General features: G+C 40.6%; 1 protein-coding gene across 1 annotated transcript in view; it reads right to left on the reverse strand.

The window, feature by feature from the left end:
- Positions 1-16,100, reverse strand: part of LOC308103810 (low density lipoprotein receptor adapter protein 1) — a gene marked incomplete at its 3' end in the record, with an annotated part of 49,605 nt that extends 33,505 nt beyond the window's left edge. Inside the window, exon 1 of the mRNA XM_080453985.1 lies at positions 15,975-16,100. Within this exon, the coding sequence (XP_080310111.1) occupies positions 15,975-16,059 (85 nt within the window). The 5' untranslated portion in view covers positions 16,060-16,100. The remainder of the gene's footprint in view (positions 1-15,974) is intronic.
- Between the last annotated feature and the right edge of the window lie 2,298 nt (positions 16,101-18,398).

The following is an 18,398-nucleotide window of genomic DNA, read 5'->3' on the forward strand; positions in this document are numbered from 1 at the left end:
TCTGTCACCACGGAGACAAATCCTACTGTGAGTGTGAGGAGCTAATACTTGGTAGGGGGGTTATTCAACACCTACATGATGGGTGGGCCTTATGGTGCACCAGAGGAAGTGGCAGACTTGTCAGAATTGTGGAAGAACAATATTTCCACATTAACGATGCAGAGGCTTCCACACTGGGGGGGAATCTTTCCTTGCGGATATTTATTCATAAAGCGTAATCCTTCAGGAACGTGGAGGAGCGGTTTTCATTAGCAATTCAAATAGTGGATGTTTTTCTCTCCACTGACACGGAGCCCCCACCCCCCCTTCTGTTGGCTTTCATCTCCACATCTTCATCAAGTATATAAATAGTTCTTTCAATCACTTAGAGACTTCCATTCATGAATTAATAGACTGAAATTGTGTTACATTTCAAGGGAAAGAATGTAAGGAAAACTCAAATAAAAAAGGCAACGCTGGGCCTCTGCAATTGAAACTTCCCGTGTTGTCAAGTTTGTTACTCATGAAAATAACCTGGGACAGCCATTAGCTCTCTCAGCCATTATCACACCAAAATAGAGAGCGGAGCTCTTTCAAGAGCTGCTGATCTCATTTCAGAGAGTGTGTCTTCATGCCCCTTTAATAGATGAGGGTTTCCCGTGGGAATCCCCTCTAATGCATACAGCTCCCTTAGACCCCTCCAACTGATTGATGGATGCTAGTCTGACACAGCCGGATGCCTCAGCTTCTGATCCTCTGGTGTCTGGAGTGTGAATGATAATGGAGGGGTTACCACTGAGCAGTGTTGGAGCGAAGCCACATGTGGTATAGGAAATGACTTGAAACATAAAAGATACAACTAGGGCTGCAACTATCGATTATGTTCTATCGATTACTTTTTTGATTTAATTTAATCAAATCATAAATCAATGTGCTTTTTCATGTTTTATGCATTTGGTTTACATGTTTTTTTCCTGTCGTTCTTCCTTTGTCATACAACAGTGTGGCACAATAGTGTCACAAAAGTAGTGAAAATAGCCGATCTGAGCCGGATGCGACGGGTTGTGAGCTTGTAAGACGGCTAGTTTTGCTTTTTTTATTTTATTAAAAAATATATATATTTCTTCGATTAACTGTTGCACCCCTAGATAGGACTGTGTGATGCTGGCCGTGCAGATGTTACATTCAACCAAACCATTTAGCAGTTAAGATGCAAATCCCATTTTACATCAAATACTGTATGTAATTAATAAAATCCTTAAAGAAAAGAAAAACCGATTTCAGAAGGATTCCACACCTTGCCTGCACCAACTAACATTGTGTTACACTTCTTCATTCCTAAGCTATGGCCCATGTAGGTAATTTTGATCATGACTTTGATGATGGTTACCTTGACCTTTGACCCTTTTCAGTCAAGAGTCAGTAATCTCTTTGAGGCAACTTTCTGATTATTCCCATCAAGTTTTATGAAAATCCACTTGACCTTGACCTTTGAGACCCAAAAGTTAATCATCTCGTTGGGGCAACCTATATATCATTCCACCAAGTTTTATGAAAGCCGCCCATCTGTTCAGTTATTTGGTTCACGCTGAGGCACAACCCCCCCCCCGTCCGTCCGTCGGTCAGAGAAAAAAACTAACTCGGCTACGTGATTACTAGTGTCAAGATGATTACAGAAATAAATTAAAATGGTATCCACTCATGTTGTATTCAACATCAAACCGTAAAGACGCCCAAGATAAGGGCTGCAAGGCTTACTTTTTTGATTAATCAAATGATTGAGAAGCGCAGTTTTTTAAATAATTTGTAAATGTAATATCCTATAAATTCACAAAATCTATGTGTGCGTGCGTTTCAGTGTTTGTATCTATTCACACATCTCGAGCACTCCCCGACCGATCAATTTCAAACCCGGTGTGCATATCTCCCCTCCGGTTATGTAATATCCCCGTTGTACTTGTCTGCCTGTGTCCCTTGATGCCCATATATGGAGAGATCTCGTCTGTCTGTCGGCCTGTGTCCCTTTTATGGAGATCTCTAATGTCATCATATGCCCATATATGGGCATATCTGTTGGCTCAACATTTTGGACAACTAGATCTATGCCTATATAGTATACTGTATATGGACATATCAGTCGGATCATCGGCTCTGGACAACTGCTGATCCAACCGACCTCACTCCGGGCACCACACTCCCTCGGGTCGTCTGTTATACGCACGCAGAGTTTGAATTTATAGATAACCTCCATATGAGGATTTGTGGATTTATAGATATCTGTGGAGAATCGCTCATCCAACCGACGGTCGCACTCAGCACACAACTCCCTCGGCACCTCTGCGATACGCACGCCAAGTTTGAAGTAGATCGGTCAGACGGTTCTTGATAGGCGAGTGAAAGACACGCAGAGATTACTCCAATTTATAGATAGATAGTACTGTACACAACGATAGGATGTCTTATGTCTGTATTGTGACGGCCCTGCCCCTCTGCCTCACTGTTGGCTAGCCGGCAGCCTTGGTGATTGCCAGAGTGGAGCAGGCCGTCAGGCTAACTGAGCACACCTGGGGTTATGGCTTTTGTTTAGGTTTGCACCTTTTTATTCAACACTCACACACTCCACACATTCACACACTGCATAGTGCATACATGACTGACTACTGACTTATTCCAACCTCATTCCATTCCCTTTGTTTATTGCCTTATTTCTTTAGTTTTAGTCAAATAAATATAACTTAAAATGTGTGGACTCCCTTATTTTGCCATGTAAACCCTAGTGCATGACAGTACAGTATATAGTAATTCAATTGAACATTATCTGCAGATATCACTTTTTTTTTTAAATAAAATTGTTTTATTATTTTTTTTAGCTAATGGCCTCTGACCTACAGTATCAGACAAAAAAAATATGAGAACGAAAATGATTTCTTTTTTTACTTAGAAAAGCATATGCATAAGCATACTGCATAATGCCAAACCATAAAGTACATGGCCCCCAACATTATTTATTTTGAAAGTGAGAGGCTATGTAGTTTTCAGTGCGCAGGCGGAGCCCTGGCATGTCAGAGATGGTAGAGACTGGGAGTGTTTGTAATTTTAAGAGAACATGAGACAGTGATAGTATTCCACCTGCCAATGGAAGGAACAACCTGCGGGTGATGTACTGTAGCCAGAACAGAGAAAGGCTTCCACACTCCCTGAACTCTCTTTCTCGTTTTTTCTCAGCCTCTGACAAAGACACACACACACTTAATTGATAAACAGAACAATGGGATAATCTTCTAAAAAGAGCCTTACAATGTAGTGACAGCATATCAAACAGCTGCCACAGACATCAAACTCAGAAGGGAGCCTGGGCCGTCAAAACGTCAGGACATCTATTTGCATCCTTCAAAGGAAGCTAAAATGTGGTGCGTTTGCATCGTTTGTGCGTGCGTCTCTTGTGTGTGCATTTGTGCGTGCGTGTGCGCGTGTGTGTGGAATGATCGCTCATACGTTACTACAGCAGCATGAGCAAGCAGCTCTCCCCGAGATAGGATGTCTCAGTTTCCTGCTGGTGTTGCATAATTCACTTCAGGCCTGGGATCCTAACTCTGTTGAAGAACACTTCAGAGTTTGCACATTTTGAAAGCATATGAGACCAGAACCAGAAAGAAAGAGAGGGCTTGCAGAATAATGAATAGAATTCAGAATAGAGCATCCAAGATAAATGGACATTCTTCCTTTTCCATCAAGCAAGTGTTAAATGATAAGTGGTGCATTTACAGCACCTTTGAAAGTGCTTTACAATACATTACATTCACCCATACTACATTCATACTTTTTACCCCAAGAAGGGTCTTATGTTGTTGCCCATGTTTTAGTTTTTTCCCTTGTTATTTTTATGCCCTTGGTTTTAAACCCTGTAGCACTTTGTGATTAAATAAAATGTACTATTATTATTATTACATTCACACACCAACGGCGGAGGACACCATGCCAGGCATCAACCTGCTCATTGGGAGCAGTTAGGGGTTCACTGAACTGGGAACCTTCCGATTCCCAAGCGGCCACTCTACCCCCCCGAGCCACTGCCACCCCAGCAGTGGCTCCATATCTGAGTTGTGTTGCACGGTGTGTTGCACATGTGTTGCACCATATCATCAAGACAGTTCCTCCATATGTTGGCCATTATAAGAACATGGCCTAGGTCAGTGGTTTTCAACCCATTTCATATCAAGGTCCATTATTTATTCGGCATTTGAGCCACGGACCACCGTTTGGTGGGATTTAGCCTCTCAGACCCAAAATGTAGAATATTTTGTTATCGTTGGATACGATTTTGTCTACAATTCCATGCTGTATTGATGTGGCACCATATAGAGATAACAGGCAAACGTTGATCAAAATAACAATTCTTTAATTGATCAAAATAACAATTCTTTAATTAAGTAATGCAGATGTTTAACAAAAATGTTACTCTTCAGAGCGTAAAATGAAACCAAATGGACCCGTAAGGGTCCATTTGGTTTCATTTTACACTCTCAAGAGTTCAAGAGGTGAAAGCTGAACTGTGACAGTGGGGGAGTTGGTTTTAGAAACAGGTGCTTCTTTGATGTACTGTATTAACCACTTTCAACCTAGCATCGCTATTTTTTTTCACCAAAAGAAATACCAATATTGCATATTCGCTATTTTTGCGCGACACAGGGTTTAAAACACTTGGATATAAAACAGTGCTTAAGTGGTTAAACAAAGAACCACTAGCAGATGGAACTGCATCAAGTACTGTGTTTTTAGGTGCACTACAGTATCTATTCTGTTCCTGCTTGAACCTTGTACTGTATCTACTGTAGTCAATTTATGTATATAATCACACACTCTTAACCATTTTTATTACACCGACTGAGAATGACATATTTTTTGGCCTAGATATTAAAGACAAAATGTACTGATGTAGGCTAAACTAGACCCTTTACAAGAGGCCAATCACATCATATGGGAATACACTGTAGCTTGCCTTCACACGACTGTCAAGCCCCACACACAGAAAATCCATATTCGGAAAAAATCACTTTAGTGTCAAAGCCAAGAGCAGAATATGATGTGCAACAGTTTTAATAACAGGCGGCTGAGGCTTTCTAATCGATATGTGTAGTGTGCCACGTTGCAGAAAATAAATGTAATGCTTCGGAGGAAGCTGGTACACAAAAATACAGTATAAAGCAAGCTAGTGGGAAAAAAACCTGATTCTTCTAATCTCTTATACTGTACATTGTCAAATACTTTATTAGAAGAGGATACATTTGAGCAAAATAACTAAGGTTCAACTTAACCACTGGGAATTAAATCCAGCCATCGTTACTCACACCCATGGGCTAGCCTAAATCTTTCAGACTTCATCTAAAAAGTGAACAGTGCATCAAATGGAAAGCACTTTGGGTCACCTCCTGTTGTTTTTAAATACTGTCGGGCAGAAACCTTGTATCTCCCAAGTTTCAGATTTCAATGTTTTTGCGTAAATGAAAGCATAATACAAGAATGTCACACAAAAGTAGTGAAAATAGCAGATCTTCTTTGTTTCGTCTAGGGTCAAATAGGACTCTTACTTTAACAAAATATATTATTCTATTATTCATAACCCACAGGGAAGGAATAATGGAAATTGTACTGTCTCCTTGGCACATGGGATTTTAAGGGATATTAATACACAAAGCATAACCATGAAATGCGAGACAGATCAGCCGTCTCAAAGCTTTGATCAGGATTAAACCCACACCAGTGCCTGAAAGAATATGTCTCAATTCCTACGGGGTTTTTATTGAATTCTTATATTTAAGAAAGAAATTTAAATATATATGAACTGTGTGTGTGTGCGTGCCCAAGAGAGGGAGGAGGGGGGGGGGGGGGGAGAGAAAGAAAGAAAAATCGGTCAGGACATTACCAAAAACTAGGAGTCAGTGTCATGGCAGGACAGTGGGTTATACCTCCAGGCCATATTCTGGGCAGGAAGGTGGATTATTCCCCTGGAGCCATAGTCACGGCAGGACGGTGGGTTATACCCCTGGAGTAACCCTGGAGTAAAGGCTAGGACTTCAAATCAAAAAGATTATTTAAAAATGTTGCCTCGATTATGATTAATGAACGCGTTGTGAGCCTGTAGATCAGCTATTTTCCCTATTTTTGCACGGCACCATTGTGCAACGAAGTACTGTATAATACAGTTAATAAGATTCATCAATTTAGCCGATTATATATATTTTTTGATATGTTGATATATTAAAAAAATATATTTTTAATAAATTAATTGATTAAACTACATGAGCAACATTAAGTCGGTTCGAGGTTCTAAATTCGATATATTTTTAGGTTAATTGCCCAACCCTAACCTGGAACCACATTCACGGAAGAACAGTGGGTTATTTGGAGCCAATTATGGCAAAACAGTGGGTAATAATTAAAAAAAATAGGCCATAGTTTGATTAAAATTTAGTTTTTGATGTAGTAGAGGCTTGCTACTCCAGCCCTGCATGGGACTGTTTTCTTAGCCCTGCTCCATCTGGTTTTATGACCACTTTGATGCCTGCTCCCGCCCGCAGCAAAGTTTAAGTACAGTCTGCTCCTGCAATATTTCCATTGGGACCCAAATACATTACAAACACAGAATGATAGAGAGAAAGAGAGAGAGACAGAGAGAGAGCCGCTATTACAGCACCATGGACAGCGACACCGTGGGCTAGGCAATGGTGAAAAACACTTACAGTATAATTAGATATAACACCTAAAGTCATAGACATAATCTTGTAGCAACTGAGAAGTCCTTCCCAGTAAAATCAGCCCATTTGTACTCAGAAAGCGTCGAAATTGACCTATATCTGTACATTTTTTACACTTTCAAAAGTTTAATTAAAACTAAAAAAGGCAACATCACTGTAAATGTAAGGGACAAGGCTCCACAGATCCAGCTGTGTAAATGAAGAGTAGAGTTGAAGAAGAGGCTGAGACAATCTTCACAAAGAGCAGTCACATGGGGCATAGCAGCTCTTTGACGATAATCCAACTAATCAGAGACAAAGTTCTGTTCTGGGTGAGCTGAAGGGAGTCAAAGGGTCTGGAACTCATGCAGACGTGCTTCTGTAATTATGCCTTCCCCAGCGTGGACTCTAACCACTTAAACCCCTTGAACGGAGTCCCCGGGCTGTACTAGGCCCCCTCCTTTCCCCCCCCCCCCCCCCCATCTACACCAAATCTCTCCGAAAATAGCAGATCTACAAGCTCACAGCGTGTCGCACGTGATTGTAAATTTTACCCCAAAATACGGATGCCAGGTTGACAGTGGTTTAATTTAACTCTGTAAGTGTAAAATGGCTTTACTGTGTACTGTTAAAGGTGGATCAGCTGAACATATTAATTACAAATTGAATGTTATTTGAAACATTACTTCATATCTCTTGATTGATTATCATGACTTCCTCCTGACACAGAATCTAGGGTTGTGCCTCAGTGATTCACAGTTTGAATAGGTATAAATCAGCACTTTCCTGGGCCAGGCCACATCTTTCAAAATTGGCAACTACCTTTGAAATATGATTCCTCGAAGGCTCCACTTGGCAGGTAGCCTACTACTTCCCTCAAAGCACCTTCTATGAAAGCTCATTAGTCAGAACACTTTCCCCACTAATCTCTCCCATCAACTCAATGTCATGACTGTTAAGGCTGTGAACATGAATTATGCAGGTTGCACTCTAGGTAGCATGTCCCGTAAATGTCTAGTACATATTTGATGTTATGGCTTTATATAACTTATTATTTTAATTATGTTTTTTTGTTGTTTTTTTAGTACATTCTAAAGTCAGTAATTCTACTTTCACTGGCGTAGATTATGGATGAAGTATTGTAATCAACTTTTGGAAAGAGAGCAGCCATTTCTTCTATGGCACAATGAGGACAATATTCCATTGCTTTGAACCCCCTTTCCCTCATAAAAGGCAAATCTCTGATAATGTTTTCTCATGAAGAAAAGATGGAGTGCATTACTGAATTGAAGAGGGGTTGGTTGGTAGAGCATATTCATATTGAAATGCTTATGTGCAGGATGCAACATCAGCCCTTTCACAGAGACCATATCATCACTGTCAGGCAGACACATTGTATGTCTACAACCGTTACTTTTCATGAAATGGAAAAAAGGAAAATAAAAAAAGATCCATAGTAGTTATTATTTAGTCACAAGCGTGTTAATAATTCTAATTGGTTGAATAGTTATGAAACCTAGAGATAGACAACCTGGCATCCCTATTTTCGGCATGTCAACAACATATGAGCCAACAGTTTAAAAAAAGAACACATTTACAAGCGTATGAGCTTGTACAGTAGATCGGCTATTTATGCTGCTTTTGGTGTCATACTACAATGTATAAAATGGGACATTGATTTATGAAAAAACATGAGATGAAACGTAGAGATACAAGTTTTCTGCCCGACAGCAACTTTATAGGGTTCACAGTATGGGCTGGAAAGACAATGTACTACTGTATATAGATTGATATAGTAACACCTGCATTTCTTTCTCCATCATTTCCCTCTTATTATTACTCTCAGCTGTGAGTAAGCAAGTGTGTCAATCAATAAAAGGGCTGAATAGATTTTTGCACGCCTATGCAATGTAAGATTTCCTTCCATTGCTTATTATATCAGGCCATCAGGGACATCCCTCTGAAAGCAATGTTACTGTATTTCCATGCAATAAGACTGCAATAATAATAATGCATGCAATAACACTTTTAAAAAAATACTTTTGCAGATGTTCCCCTAAAACCACCTAAAAATGTCTTATGAGGCCCCCCAAGTAAGAACCAACATTATATCGGACAAGGCACTGAATAATATTAAATATGATTGCATGGAGTGTATGTCTTTCTAGCTTGGTTCTCACAAGCCTTGGCTCACATTTAGCTTCTGAAAAAATCATGTTTTAACGATAATTCAGCTGCAATTTGTCTCTGCAACATTCTGCTTAATGTATGCTTCAGTCCGTACTACGATGTTGTCATGCACAGAATATACCAGATCTACAAGCTCACAACACGTCATGCATGGGACACATTGTGAACTTGATCGGCTATTTTCGGCACATTACACCATAGTACGACTACAAATAATTCTGATAAAAAATGGCTTGCGAATATTTGGTCTGAACTAAAAAAGCTGCACTGATGACACTCAAATGATGCCTCATAATGCAAATCCAAGCAACACATATGCCCCAAACAACCAAGTCACACTCATATTCATCACGCTCCAAGAATTATCCTACGATTTTATGAACATTGAACAATCATCCCTCACTGACATTCCCTTCATCAATGGCCCACGTTTTCCCTCTAATCACATCATTTACCATTCCTCCTTCTCAATGGCATTTCCCTGACTCATGAGTTTCTGTCTTAATGAGACGCCGGGAGATAATTGTTCCTTGAGGGGGCAGAAGCAACTGACATCACCGTGTCTTGCATGATGTCACTCTGTCATGGCCCTGTCAGCTTTAATAGAACAAAAGGATATCAATACCGTCATTCAGAAACCTTGCATCTCCACATTTCAAATTCAAAATGTTATGTTTTACAAATGTTGCCTAGCAAATATAGCGAAAGTCGCCAGATCTAGAAGCTCACAATGCATTGTGATACGGTGCATCGTGAGCTTGTAGATCAGCAATTCTTTGTATACTTAGAAAGATTTTAAACATTGAAAACTTTCACCTATAATGACATTCCCAAAATAGCTACGCCAGGTTGAAAGTGGTTAAGTCGGTCTGTGGGTTTTATGAATATTTAACCATTGAAAAGTAACAAGAGCTTGTGACTAAAATAACAGCACTGGATCCAGATCCAAGGTTTCCGGTTTTACTTTACCACCAGCGTTTCTTCCAGACTAGTGCAGATCTTAACACTTTCGAATCAGCAGTCCTGTGCCCAGATTAATTGAACTATCTACTGTAGTTGCAGTGCAGAGCATGATGTCACTCCAGGCAATAAATTATGAGAATATAATACGAGTGCACTTCAGTTGTTCATTGCAACATTATTGTATGGAAATAATGGAGCTAGTTTTTATCATTTGCATGGCTTTGATATCTCACTTTAAAGCCATTTGAAACATTGAAAAAAAGAAAAAGAAAAAGAAAAAAGAAATTACATTCCAAAAACTGACACATCCATTCTACATCTATCACAGATTCCACACATCACGGAGCCATAGTAGTCTTTTGTCCTGTTGTTGATATTATTGTCTCCGCCAGCCGCCAGGCCGAAAGGCATGGCGAGAGTATGTTTTACCCCCTGTCCGTCCGTCCGTCCGTCCGTGTGTCCGTCCGTCATTCTGTCATTTTGTGTACAGCTAATCTCTGGCACCGTTGGCTTGATCGCAGAGAAACTGTGCACACACACTCCCTGGATGCCAGAGCAGAACCTCTGCCCCAAAATTTTCACATGGGCCTGTTATAGCGCCACCAGGAGGCCGCTTTTTGCAAAACAATTTTTTTGACAGTACTCCTACAGATTTTATCCAAACATCACGCAATTCGTGAGTACACAGTATCTCTATAGTCATGTGATCAACACGGATCTGTCCAATTTTCCATATTCTATCCTGATTGGCTAAGGTTGGCTTCCAAAGTTTGCAGGATTGCTCCGTTTTCAACAAAATGCCTCAGATCATGAACGCAGCTTGCGATTTCTGTGAGATTTCACACACACATTCCCACTAGGCTGAGGAATAAATGTCAATTGAAATGTTTCAAATCAGCCTCATGGTGGCGCTATAAAAGGAAACTTTGCACGCACACTCCCTTGAGGCCAAGGAAAAACATCTGCCCTGCTTTTGTCACATTTGCCTTTCATAGCGCCACCAGGAGGCCGACTTATGTAAAACAAATGTTTTGATTTAATCCTTCAGAATGTATCCAAATTTCACGCAAAGCGGTACACATGATCTCTATAGTCATGTGATCAAGATGGATCTGTTTAATTTGTCATATTCCATCCTGATTGGCTAACATTGACATCTAAAGTTTGCAGGAGTGGCCCGTTTTGAACAAAATGCCACAAATCATGAACGCAGCGTCCGATTGCGGTGACACTTTGCACGAACATTCGCACTACGTTGAAGAACAAATAACACTCTTTTAACATTGCCCTATTATAGCGCCACCAGGAGGCCGATTTTTGCAACACTTTTCTTTTTTATATTACTCCTACAAATGTTGTCCAATCATGCAAATCGGTACCCATTATCTCTATAGTCAAGTGATCAAGATGGTTCTGTCCGATTTTTCATATTCCATCCTGATTGGCAAATTCTGAACATTGCTGCCCCACAATAACCTACCTGACCTGGCGGAGACCTGTGCTCCGAGGAGCACTTTTTCTAGTTTAATGTAATTTAGACCATAAATGTTTAGATAACCAGCAGCCAAAAACATAACTTTCCATTTTATTGCGAAAAATACAAGCATTCACATTTTGGTGAAGTTGTAAATAGCATTGGCCTACTAGACATTTTTACATGATAAACCATTAAACTGATTATTGGATCACTAGAATTGTATTTGATTACCGGTACCAATTCAATTAATCGTTTCCCCCCTACAGCAAATGCCACCAGGGTCTTGTTTTCTAGGGGGGATGGGGGGAAAATCCATACCTCTGCTTTTGATATCCTTCACTCATATCAGTGGGATATCCCTGCTTCTGGTCATACTGAATTAAATACATGCATTTCCTTTTGGGAAATGTAGACCGTCTGATATGTTTGACATTGTTATTATTTTGTATTATTATTCATAAATAGTGAAAGTAGCTGTATACTGTACAAGCTCACAATGCTGCGATTCAATTCGTTGTGATCTTATAGATCAGATTTCCGGTATTTGATATACAAAGAAGCAGGACCTAAGCGATAAAGATAATGTTGTCCCCTCTGTTTTTTGTTTTTACAAATCGAACCTTGAATGCCACATGTCCAACCTTGAACCTACGAAAATGGGATTGTTTTTGAAACAAAAAGGCTGGGACTGCCACCAGGGTGATACAAAACGATAGCTTGCACTATAGGCACATGCTGTGTCCTTTTCTGTCCTTCCCATACTGTTGCTGTGAGTGACCCTAACAGATGACAACGGGCCAACAAGAGCAGCATGGGGGAGTGCTGCGCATGTACTTGTTCTGTTGGCTGAGGAAATTAAACCTGCCTTTACTTGGACTTGGATGCAAGATTAACTGGCAACGGTTATCTTATGTGCCGGAGGTACATTCAAAGCCTGATTTTCCCTTGTTACATTAGAGAGGAAATCTCTCCTAAGCCTTATTACTGCTAGTGGGAGGTGTGGTAGTCCACATACAGTAGCTGATAGAGTTATACTAGCTGCTGTGACGGCCCTGGCTTGTTTGTCTTACCCTTGTTCTGTGTTTAAGCAGGTAGGCTGCCTGGTGGGTGGTGCAGGAGATCCAACCATCAGGATGATTCAGGCCAGCTGGCCTGGTTTTACCTGTCCTATAGGCCAAACATGCTCATTGTCCTCTTATTTTTTTATTTTGGCTCCGCTCTCTCAAAAGCCTTTATATGGTGTTTGGCTTTTTATTTTCCACCATACCATACCTTGAACACCCACCTCACCATATTCCATTTCATCCACTCACTCACTACTGATTTACTAATAATGCAACTTGCCCATTGCATTATTCTTTAACCTCGTGAACCCTAGCACATATGACAGGCGGCGATGCCGCGGACATTCAGCAAAACCAGAGAAACATTTGGTGAAAATAGGCGAACATTTAACGAAAATGGGAACATGTAAAAAAAACGAGAGCTTGTAGATCTATTTTCGCTATTTGATGTACAACACAGTAGGGTTTAAGTGGTCAAAGTTTGTCTAGTTATTACATTTTTAGTCAGAGATTCTTGATAATTTTCCCCTTACATTGTTTGTCTCCATTTGTGTTGTGGCCCTATCACTGCAGAGATAGTGCAACAAACTCCTCTCTCAGCTAGAACTCTCCTTGAAAAACTATCTTTCACACTAGAGTCTAGACCAAATAGGCTGTCTCGACACTAACATGGAAAGGACTTATGATGGTGATAGAAGTAGAACTATTGGCAGATGCGATTGATGTATCCATGATATATCTTCTTTCTTTCATGATATATTGATATGTGGACACTGAGCTATGTTGTGATTATCTGAGAGGAGAGCAGGACTGTGAAGGCAAGCGTTTGCAGACCCAGTGTCCAAGTACAGTTTTGAATAATTCAACAAGGTACTTAGCCTAAAATGTCCTTGTCATTGGTCTGAATAATACCTAGACTCATATGCCAACTACTGCTCGTGACTGGACTGGAGCAACATGAGCTTTTAACAAGGTCAGTTTAACTTGGAAGCCCTCCAAGTTTCAGAAATTATTCAGTAGTGTCACGACACTATGCCTAATAATCTAAACATGAACTGCAGCCGTCGATTATCTCTTTAAGCACTGCTGTCATCTGTCAGGTCTACAACAAAGCCACTGATTCCTATACATCTCTCAATAGAGCTTTGGAAAGCCACACACAGTCAACTGTCATTACTCCCCCTAGGCGACTACTGCAATGTATAAGCCTCGTACATTGTTAATCTATTTATCCATTTTTCTGTTTGGGGCCCTGAATAAAATGGGGTTGAACATAGAAGAAAATGCATTACAAAAGTACAAATCCTTTCCCTGCACATTCAAGGAATGAGGAGAAAAGAAAACTGAGGAGACAACACCACCACAATTTTCTTTCTTCCAACTGAAATCACACGTGGATGTCTGGCAAGTGGCCGAGATGTTAAGACTTGTTTGCACTGCGGCAGCCAGCATTCACATCACCACATGCTGGCAAGCAGATTCTTCTGTCCTCAGTTCAAATTTCTGCTAACTAGCTTGTGGACATTAGCTGTCACTCTAATCTGTCGCTTCACTGTTTGTGACTCTGCTGCGTTCACATTGCTTCCAGTCGGATACCTCTGGCGGCTCTCAGACAGAAATTGTTTTTGTCATACGGCACCATAATGCAGTTGAATTCTTCTCTAATAGGCAAATGCTATTCTATCTTTCTCCCTTTGTTGTGCCTGCAACAATGAAAATAAAAGCACATGCATAGGCTCTGATAAACAATTTGGCAGTCAAATATCCTTCAAATTCCCAGGCTACAGGATACTGTAGCTTGCATTAGTTACTCTTCTCTTCTATCATACAAAGACATCGGCGAATGGTGAGAGTAAAGTTGATAATAAAGTATTTCAACTATGTCTCAGATGCCAAGGGGATAAATTAGCATCTTGAGATCAGTCCACTCAGTCCATCTGCCAATATCCCAAATGGCTTTCCACTTTAACACACTGATATCTTGTTTCTGAATTCAGAAAAGTAAGGCATTCAAAGACAGATGGCCTCATTAAAAATAAACTATCCAAAGAGGCCATGTCTAAACCCTGCAGGCTCACTTTCAAATTCAATAATCAATGTAGAACATTTCCTCTGAGGAGAGCTAAGACCATGTTAATGCCTGTAAAATCTGTTTTGTGAATGCTGTTCAGGGTGACAGTTGAATGCCTTGCCAGAAATACAACATGATGAGACAAAATTATTGTGTACCCTGTGAAACATTAGAGTTGTAAGGTTTCTGGTGCATTCTGTTGGGGGTTTCCTTTGTTTCCCATAATAGCCATATTTTGACTGATACCACACATTCAATTTCACCATTGTGGCACACCATATTGTATGTCCTTGTGTGGTTCAAAATTTCATGTAGAAGGCTGATGAGATTATTGTTTAGTTGTCTCCCATTTAAGTCTGCACACAAGGGAAATAATACAGTGGGAAATATCAGCAATTGTTGCCTTGGAGGAGGACTGAGTCCTCAAAACATTTCACACACCAGAGAGACAGCATGACCTGCCATGGGCCACATATCATCACTCTCACTCTCCATCTGTCACAGAACATGTGACAAGGTGACATGGGCTTTCTCTAGCCTTGGATCAAGACTATCATAGATGTATTTTTTATCGAGTCTGACTTTTGCTTTCGTATCTACGAAAGCAAAGGTCAGACTAGATAAAAAATGCATCTATGATAGTCATAGTCTTGATCCAAGCCTAGCTTTTCTCTAACGTCTCATTCATCAAGAAAAAGGCCCTGTACACTTCCTCATGCAAATGTAGCCAAAAGCATCCCTTCACATGTTTTGACATATTTTCTAAAATAATTTCATTGTGCAAGATCTTTTTGATTAAACACTACTGCTAGACTAGCCTATGTAATGTTACACAATATTGAAGGAAATGTTTTTTTTATTATAATTATTCCTGGATATTTAATACAACATTGTAACCAAAATATTCACAATAAATAGTCCTAAAGTGTCACATTTATATTCAGTGAACCAACTTGTGAAAAATAGGCTATGTTTTGTTAGAATACACAATACACTGACTATCCAGTATGCTATCCAAGCTATAGAGCATATTTATACTACTAGAGCATTGATTCCCAAATACTGGGTCGCGACCCATTTGTGGGTCGCGTAACCATTTTTATGGGTCGCGAGTAAATATCCCTTTTTTATTTCCTACAATTTATTTTATTATTGCAAAATATATATATATATATTTGTTTATTTTATCCCAAAAAAAATAACATTATTCAAACGAACTTCATACATTAAAATATTTTTAAGAAATTCCATTAATATATATTTTAAGAAGTAGTGAAAATAGCAGATCTACAAGCTCACAATATGCAACGCGTTGTGAGCTTGTAGATCTGCTATTTTCACTAGTTTGGGTCTCTGTACTAGAGCATACAGCATGAATAGCCAAAGGCATCGTCGTACTGTTCTCTCTGAGGTCGATTTCACTGCATTTTCAAAAAGCTGTCGCGCCTGTCTTCGCAGCCCCTTTACATCAATTCCACAGAATTCGAGACACTTACTTTCGTGCTTTGAAGTTCCCCATGTGTGCCGCGGAACTCCGGGACTCTTGATAATGGCTCTTCCAGCTGATTTCAAAGCATCCATGATGCTGATAAAGGGGTGTGTGTGGTCGGCAGGTGGGTGCTCCGTGCTCCGTGGACCACAAACAGGAAAGTAGCGTTCGCTGAATTATGGGCAAGACAGAGAAGCAAGTTCCTTCCCAGTTCCCGTGCAAACCCCGTATTTTCCCCTCTGAAACTGAAGTCTGCACTGATAATTTGATGGGGTAAACACGCACCTCTTCACTTGCCGTTGTTATAAGTGAGTGGCAAGCATAGAAGTATAATGTATCGGTGGCAAGTCACACAAATTTAGGGCGTTCCCTTCGCATATTGTACACACACCCACTTCTAAAGTGTTGCCGTTGGTTCAACGGTCCTATTACCGAGGGAGGGGTCGTGGAGGGTTGTTGGGCGAAATGTCAGCGTGGAATAAAAATGTCAGATGCAGAAAGAATTATTAAAGTCAACGGGAAACTGCATGTCTTTTTTACACTAGAAAATAAATCCCCATAATAAGCCTTATATTAATTTGCTAAGGAGGCGTGGCTATAGAGACTGCACTGCTGTATCCCTCTATATGATATATATAAGAGGGATGCTATTGATCCTGTGGAAATGTCAACAGTATAGTAGCCTGTGTCATAAAGAGAACAGTTTAGGAGATCTACAAGCTTGTAGATCGGCTATTTTCTAACAGCCACATTTTAAATAGGGCTGGAGTTAATGTATGTTTTGTAATTATAATCAAAATGTACAAAGTAACTAGCGACTAAAGTTTTTAGATAGATAGATAGATAGATAGATAGATAGATAGATAGATAGATAGATAGATAGATAGATAGATAGATAGATAGATAGATAGATAGAAAACACTTGTGGACACGAATCCTAATTCAGGTGTCCACTCGTCCAGGTGCACAGTTATCTCCACCCCTAAGTGCCACTTGTCCAAGTACCCACATGTCCCTATTGCCCAGTTATACCGGTGCCCACTCACTCGTCCAGGGGCCCAGTTATCTCCACCCCTAAGTGCCCACTCATCCAGGTGCCCACATATCCCTAGTGCCCAGATGGTTTTGGTGCCCACCTCTCCAGGTGCCCACTCATCCAGGTGCCCACTCATCCCAAAAATATGGTGCCCAGATGTCCCTAGTGCCCACCTGCCTTTGTATAGCCATACCGCAGAGCCGTGAGCCATACCAACATAGATTGTGTGTGTGTGTGTGTGTGTGTGTGTGTGTGTGTGTGTGTGTGTGTGTGTGTGTGTGTGTGTGTGCGGGTGCGGGTGCGTGTGCATATGTGTGTGTGTGTGTGTGTGTGTGTGTGTGTGTGTGTGTGTGTGTGTGTGTGTGTGTGTGTGCGCGTGTGCGTGTGTGTGTGCGCACGGCACGCACGCTCACAGTAATTCGTCTGTCATGCATTGCACACACTCTTCCAATCCCTCACTATAAGCTTCGCCTGAGGGCCTCAGCCTAAAAGTTCAACTCGGTGTGAATACACAATTCAGCCTCCACGGGCATACATTGTTACACACACATATTTATTTGCACTGACTGCACACAAGTCCACCCAACCAATTAAGCTACACTTGTGGAAAGACACACTCTATCTCACACTGCATTCTGTCTGCATCTCTCACAAACACATACAGATACAGTCACTTTCTATTCTGTCTGCATTCTGTCTAGCCTTCTCTCACTCTTGGCACATTGGTCTACTAACATCTAATTCAATCCTTTCTCTTCCAATGTGTGCTCATCTACTACCCTCTCCTTCACCCACCCTTCCTTTTTGGGCAAATTATTCTTCATCCACAGTATAATGCACTTTACCATAATTATGGTCATTGGTCACCACCACCCCCACCCAGCAATAAGGGCTACCAAATACAATTAAGGTAACATCAATTTACTACCACCCCAATGAAACTAATTCTTATCAGGTCAAGTCGATAAAGTTGTTGGTTTAAGCTATGTAGAAGCTGGGCCTACATCATTATCCTATTCAGTGATTTTACATACTGTATACTGCCTTGTGGCTCTCCATACTAGCCCTAGAAGGAAATACTGTCCATAAATTAATGCGGTATTAGCACTAACCTGTTTCTCATTAAGCAAGACTAGGGGTTGTATTGGGAATGTTGGCCTAAGGGTGGCGCTAAAGCTATAGCTATTGGGTCCACAAAGTCCGTAGGGGTCATCCTCATGGATGGCAATCCGCCCATTCGATTTTGAGATGTCATGTGGAAACTTTGGCTTTGGGCTGAAGTTGGTAGAGGAAAGGCCATTGGGTTGCCAAAATCAGGAAAGGCCATCGTTTGAGCAGCATGAAGGTGCACACGCATATAGACTATCTATCCAGTTGTTTTTTAGATATATTGTC

Source organism: Gymnoscopelus braueri (genome assembly GCF_963280865.1).
Source record: "Gymnoscopelus braueri genome assembly, chromosome: 16".
In the NCBI taxonomy this organism is placed as follows: Eukaryota; Metazoa; Chordata; class Actinopteri; order Myctophiformes; family Myctophidae; genus Gymnoscopelus; species Gymnoscopelus braueri.